This window comes from Sinocyclocheilus grahami, unplaced genomic scaffold (assembly GCF_001515645.1).
Source record: "Sinocyclocheilus grahami isolate Dianchi unplaced genomic scaffold, SAMN03320097.WGS_v1.1 scaffold152.1, whole genome shotgun sequence".
NCBI lineage: Eukaryota > Metazoa > Chordata > Actinopteri > Cypriniformes > Cyprinidae > Sinocyclocheilus > Sinocyclocheilus grahami.
Genome location: NW_015505331.1, coordinates 688,613 through 695,565, shown reverse-complemented (window position 1 = coordinate 695,565; position 6,953 = coordinate 688,613). Strand labels below are relative to the sequence as shown.

Below are 6,953 nucleotides of genomic sequence, written 5' to 3'. Positions count from 1 at the left end.
TTTTTTTTTTTTTTTCAACACTGGACTTAACCAATGGATATTGGCAGATCCCCTTAGCCAAAGAAAAGCCTTCACGCCGCCGTTTGGATTACACCAATTTGTTACCCTTCCTTTCAGGTTGTTCGGGGCTCCAGCCACTTTTCAGCAGTTCATGGACAGAATCCTCCGCCTGCATGCCGCTGCCTATCTAGATGACATCATTATTTACAGTAAGGACTGGCAGCGGCATATGGCGCATCTGCGGGCTGTCCTACAAGCTCTGAGAGGGGCCGGGCTAACGGCCAACCCGAAGTAGTGTGCGGTTGGGCTTCCACTTGGGTCATGGGCAGGTGCGTCCCCAAATTAATAAGACGGCGGCAATTGCGACCTGTCCGAGGCCCAAGACCAAAAAGGAGATGAGGCAGTTCCTGGGGCTGGCAGGATATTATAGGAGGTTTATCCCTAATTATTCGGACCTTACCAGCCTGCTGACTGACCTCACTCAAAAGGAAGTGCCAGACCCGGTCCAGTGGACGGAGCGGTGTCAGCAGGCTTTCACCCAGGTAAAGGCTGCTCTGTGTTGGGGGCCGCTCTTACACTCTCCTGACTTTTCTCTCCCTTTCTTGTTGCAGACGGACAGGGGGCTGGGGGCCGTCCTGGCCCAGGAGCTAGAGGGTGAGGAACGGCCAGTGCTGTACATCAGTCGAAAGCTCTCTAAGAGAGAGACTATGTACAGCACCATTGAGAAGTAATGCTTGGCCATCCGATGGGCTGTCCTCACTCTCCGCTATTATCTCCTGGGTCGGGAGTTCACCCTCTGTTCGGACCACGTGCCCCTGCAGTGGCTCCACCACATGAAGGATACCAACGTGCGGATCACCCGTTGGTATCTGGCATTAGTCGGGCGGTGGGGGTATGTGGCGAGGGGGGGCGTGGTTCAGCGAAGTCTGCAGTGGGAGAGAGTGACGGGAGACGAGCGGTGAGTAAGCAGGTCAAGTGCAAAATGATGAACACCTGTGTCTGATTGCAGTAATTAGCCTGGAGAGACCGGATAAAAGGCAGACTGGAGAACATGGTTGGGAGAGAGAGACTGGAACTCGTGGCCATCCCTTAGCCGGAGGAGGAGAACCGACTGAACGGAGTTTATGCCCTGGGCAGATTGAGAACGCGCTGGAAGCGCCCTGTTTGTGTTTTGTTGAACTTTAAGTAAAGAAATAAAAGGGCCACGAGTCTCCAGTGTCTCTCTCTCTCTCTCTCTCTCCCAACCACATTCTCCAGTCTGCCTTTTATCTGGTCTCTCCAGGCTAATTACTGCAATCAGACACGGGTGTTCATCATTTTGCACTTGACCTACTTACTCACCGCTGGTCTCCTGTCACTCTCTCCCGCTGCAGACTTTGCTGAACCACGCCCCCCTCGACACACCGTCTCTCTCCCTCTCTCTGTTTATGGGTGTTTGTGCGTGCATGCGGCGGAGGGGTGCGATTTTCAAATAATAATCGAATAATACCCTGCGATTGTTCGAATATTATTTTTGCTTGGAATGCCCATCCCTTATCCACATAGGAATACAATTCACTAACAGAGGAATCAAAGATGGACTACTTACTCATGAGTCTCCAGAGTGATGATCGTGAGGATGGGTCGGCGGTTCATGCCACCCATGCAACTGCTGTTGCACATGAAATTGTACAAAACAGTTGTCCATTCTGCTCCCAGCTGCAAAAAAAAAAAAAAAAAAAGCACAGGAAAAAGTGACATTACAATTATGAAACTTACAGCTGTGTTGCAGACAAAGATTAATAAATTTGCAATTAAATGAAAATGAAATTTTTTGTCATTTACTCTTGCCGACTAATGTTATTACAGATCAAAATACTGAGACTGACTTGAGGAGCTTCATAGGGAACCACCACACTGTGCCTGTAGGTTATATCGTCCTCTCTGTAAACAGCACGCGAGTTTCCTTCCATTCGGATCAGGTGAGCAGGAGGAGCCAATGCTGAACAGGGAGTAAACAGACCTGTTAATTGCTTTTAGTGGAACTTGTATCAGTATAGCTAGTGTATTTCTGTACAATGGTGCAAGATTTGATGAGAAAGAGCATGTCTATACCATCGCCATCTGGGGTTCTCTCATGGTGGGGACATCGACGGACCACCTCAGCCACATGTTCGGACTTCTTATAAATGGCTGTGGCTCTGATCACCGAGCCCTGGGGAGGGGCAACGTCCACCACCATCTGAACTGGACACGTTTTCGCCAATTGGCAAAAGAGCTTATTCAGGTCAGCCGAGTACTGAAATCAAAGAAATGGAAAAGATTATCATCAAGTTCATATAAACAAAAGTCACACGTTGAAAAACAAAAAAATAATAATACGTTGCAGTCATTAGTATTTGTAGTAATCACACAAGTTAATAGAACATTCAAGTTACAATTCCTGAGAATGCTGATTAAAATAAAAGATAGGTTAAGATGACCAACTCGCAGTCCAACAATCAACTACTAGTTGATCAGTGAGGTCAGCTACTTCAACTGGATTTTTTTTTTCTTAGCAGTGGTGCTTTAAAGGTGAATGTCTTGAAGAGAGGTTTTAATGGGCTGACAGTGTGCTAATAATAATAAATTCATCCCATTTGAAGCACCACCACTACAGGTGTAGCAAATACACAGCCTTTAAAGTCGGCATGAAATCAAAATTGACTATTTACTTTACTAGCGCACATAGTCTTGATGTTAACAATTAATCCGTACAAGTTAATCTGCTGAAAAAAAATTGTTTGTCTTGTTAATCTTTAATTAAAATCTGAACATTTGCTTCTGCTCTGGAATGGCAGTCCTTCTCTGATGATGTCAGTTTGACGGCTTCGGCAGAATATCCTTTTAAACACACCCCTCCGACCGTTAGATTGTTATGAGTGAGAGAAAATAAAGTGGAGGAGCGCCAAAATAAAACCATGCCCTCTATTCAATATTCCGTTTCAGAAGGAAATACGTCACTACACTGAAATAAAGTCGGCAGCAACTTCCGGTTCACGCGGACTTTAACAATAAGCTTGCTGATTTAGAAAATGTACATTTTTTAATTAACACATTCAATATGTATTTATTATTACAGAAAAAAGTACATAATGACAATAATACAAATAATAAAATACAAACATATGTTTTATCTAACCAAAACCTAGTACATTAAAAAGGACGGAAAAAATTGCAAGCATCAACAAAAGTTTCAAAAACGTAAAAACCTCACAGATTTTGAAAAAAAAAAAATATATATATATTATTTTTATCTCAGACACAAATTATTACACTGATCAATTTTAAAATAATGTAATTCATCCCATTCACATTTGAGCTTTTGAAATTGTATTTTCCTCTTACCATCCAGATCATGTGCAGTCCTGTAGTTTCTCACAGGATCTGAAAGACACCAGTTTGACTTGCACTATAACAACCTTAAACTCTACTCTCTTTCCTAAAACTCTGTTTCACAGGACGCAATTCTCCCTACAACGGTTAGACTGAAAAGTTTTGGATGCTAAATGTCCCTGCTCGGGAGTCTTGAAGACTACAGTTTCTGTTGAACCGGACACCCCCATCCCCCCACTGCTCTACCAGGACAAGTTCAGACATGTTCAAACTCCACAGATACAGGCTTACTAATAAAATCATTGCTGCTCAAAAAAATAACAAAAGGCAAAAAGACAAAGAAATTAACAAGGAGATTTCACTGATTATAGGAATAAATAAAATATAAGTACTGTCAGATTTAATAATGTTAGAGGGTTAAACACAACAGAGACTAAGCTAGAAATATGACTCATTACTAACATGAATAGTACTGTACACTGAGGAGTGTGAAAGCTTTCTTGACTGACAACTAATGCAGTCATCTGATCTTTTGTCATGCAGCCATCTTAGAGCAACACCCCTTTCTACATACTGGACAGTCAAGAGAGTGTGTATTAAACTATATTTGCTAAAGTACACAGACAAATTACATAAGCCATAGCTTTTTCCTAACTTAGCTTTATAATAAACCTGGCATTGTACACGATGAATGTTATTGGCTGTGTGATGAGTTATTTTCCTCTATTGTAAGTAGCTTTGGACAAAAGCATCTACTAAACGCATAAGTGTAAATGTACGCCAAACACACCGCCATTTCTTTGTGCAACCTCTTGAAACAAATACATGATGAATTTTTTATAATTTTATGCCATTTGAATCTACATACTTGTTTCTATCCATTCTCCAAACCACTTATGTAGGGTTGTGTGACATAGTAGCTCATAGTCTAAATAGTCTTGCTAAAACATTAGGATATAAAAGGTCTGAACCAAAAAAAACAAGTACAACAGATGAAAGAGAGAAGATTTGGTGGGGCAGCACTTTGTTTTGTTTTTTAACCCCAACGCTTTGGAGAACTGTTTGGCACTCCACGTGAGAACATGCCTATTCATGTTTAGCAGACAATTCAATAAGAAACCGCCAAATTAAATTTCTTATTTGCCCACTCCACATGTTAGATTGACATGCTGAATGACCACAACAGATCTCTAAACTTGAGTGGCGAATACACAGAAGACGGGAATTTGGAAGTATTATTCAGGACAGGAACGAAGGAGGTGATGTAAAATGAATGAAGTCTTGTGGTATCCTGGCAACATTCCAATTCAGCGCTCACCAGAAAGGACAATTTGAGTCTCTACATGACCTCAGGTACACGTGCAACCATGTACACACTTAAACTAATACATACTAATGTTAGTTCATTCATTCACTTTATTTATAGAGCACTTTACAACTGCAGACCAAAGTGCTGTACAATCAAGAAACACTTCACTACTAACTTTTAACTATATATTATCACTAATACTTATTTATGCACTCACTAGAAACTATTTGATTTCCAATCAGAATATAAACAACCAACGGTAATAATCGGAAACTACTAAATAGATTTTTCATTTATTTAGGATGCTAGTGTATAGTGCACGTATAATGTGAAATTAGAGGAATTACATGCGTGATCGAGTATACTCAAATGTCACTTCTTATGCAAGTTGAGTACTGTATGCATGGATGTATGTGTGCGTATGTATTTTTAACTTACCGTGCAGGTGACAGACTTGGCTGTGCCAGATTGAGGGAAGCCCAGTTTGAAGCCATGTTCCCCAGGATAATCAGTGGCAACAGGAACAGAGGCGGTCGGAGGGGAGGTGGACGGCCGAGGCTGTTCAGTCAGCACATTACTAAAAATATTCAGGTCGAAAGACCCTGGAAGATACTGCTGAAACACATAAGAGTCCAGCATTGAAAAAACAAGTATGAATACGAGTATGGTATGTGTGTGTATATACATGCTTTTTTTTATTTTCAAATACCTCATCATTGATCAAGTCCCAGCAAGGGCCACCTTCCTGACTGGAACTGAGACACAAATTGGAAGAAAGAGAGAATTGGTTTAGCATTTAACTAATAAAGCACACACAATACACACAGCGGAGTACTGATGCACAATGAAAAGTTCAATGGATCTTTTCTTGACCAACCAAAAATAAATAAATACCCAAAAATGATTACAGAAACCTGAAATAATATTGCCTGCACCCGCATAAAACTGAGGATATGACCAACTCGGGGTCTCAGGAGGGTGTTGCAAACTTACATGAGGTTTCGCTCCCACAGGTCAGCAAATTCTTGACTTTCTGCCATGGCTTGTTTTACATTCACAGATATACTACAGATATAACACAAAACTTTCAGTCAGCTCAACGCTTGAGGTAAAATATGATAAAAAATACAACTCACAATCGCTCGATATTTTGAAAACGGTTCAGCCGGCGATGCTGTCTTTTTGCGAAGTGCGATAACTTTCAAATTAAACAACCAAATCACATTCGTAAATATTATCGTGAAGTTTTATGCTCAGTGGAAACGCTCAGAAACGATCTTCTCTGAGAGCCGAGCTGCGAAAATACCGCTTAGATAACTACAGTAAGTTAGCTAATTTGCTTCTAAAACGAAACGCACATTTGTAGATACTGTTAAAGGGGGAAAACACTTAGATATTGAATACAGATTTCTAAAAGACAAATTAATTTGTTACAGTAAAAGCATATTTTAACATTTTCGACTGCTAGCTAGTAAGCTAGCTAGCGTTAACTCGCTTCACAGCTATGACGGTTCAATAACGTTTAAAGCGTTATTGAACCTCTGAGTTTCCGTTCCTGTTAATTCATTAGTTTTATTCCATTTTTTAAACCAATTTTAATCGCATCGACGTCAGCTCGTTAAAATATCAATATCTGCACGCATCAAGTAATCTTGTACTCCAAATCCCGACTTTAATGCACGAAATAGTTTCGAATCAAACACTTACTGAAGAACGAATTTATGTTCTAGCAAATTAGGAATCAGCACAATTATCACCCATGTATGAATAGAAACGAGTTGGTGGCGGTATGTGCCTAGGTGCGGAATACGCCAAAAAAGAAGAAGAAGAAGAATCAGCACAATTGTCTCTCTTTTACCTTGCGATAATTTACTTCACCGACCTCCTCTCCCCAAACGTTTTCTTTTTTCGTTACTAAGTTGTAAGAGTCTTGCGGTGATGAGTTCCGTGTTACTCAAACAAAGACCAAAACAACACAAAAAACGGGCTTCAAACAAACCCAAAGCTAAATCCACGCGTGGAGTTTGCGGGATTCCCCTGCAGGAGGAGTCTGCCGACGTCAGCATCACCTGACGGACAACCGGGCTCTCAGAGAAGGAATTCAATGGGGGAAAAAGAACAAAAAAATCTACAGAAAATGAACGTTTCTAATAGACAACTAGACAAAATGCGCGGGATCTGCGTAGTGAGGAAGTTGTTTGAAATATCCAGTCTTTCTTTATTACACTGTGTTGCATTTAGTCGCGCGAGCGCATTCCGAGTAAGAAAGATTTGATTTTAGTTCTATTTT

General features: G+C 41.0%; 1 protein-coding gene across 3 annotated transcripts in view; it reads right to left on the bottom strand.

The window, feature by feature from the left end:
• The window catches only part of LOC107592291 (cellular tumor antigen p53-like), a 28,303-nt gene extending 21,575 nt beyond the window's left edge, over positions 1 to 6,728 (bottom strand). The window contains exons 1-7 of one of the 3 annotated variants that reach the window (XM_016281733.1): positions 6,522 to 6,728; positions 5,657 to 5,728; positions 5,373 to 5,418; positions 5,102 to 5,278; positions 2,095 to 2,278; positions 1,869 to 1,981; positions 1,589 to 1,698 (exon numbers count right to left, since the gene is read on the bottom strand). In XM_016281733.1, the coding sequence (XP_016137219.1) occupies positions 1,589 to 1,698; positions 1,869 to 1,981; positions 2,095 to 2,278; positions 5,102 to 5,278; positions 5,373 to 5,418; positions 5,657 to 5,703 (677 nt within the window). In that variant the 5' untranslated portion in view covers positions 5,704 to 5,728; positions 6,522 to 6,728. The remainder of the gene's footprint in view (positions 1 to 1,588; positions 1,699 to 1,868; positions 1,982 to 2,094; positions 2,279 to 5,101; positions 5,279 to 5,372; positions 5,419 to 5,656; positions 5,729 to 6,521) is intronic. The other 2 variants (XM_016281736.1, XM_016281734.1) reach the window with 2 other exon arrangements.
• Positions 6,729 to 6,953: the final 225 nt, after the last annotated feature.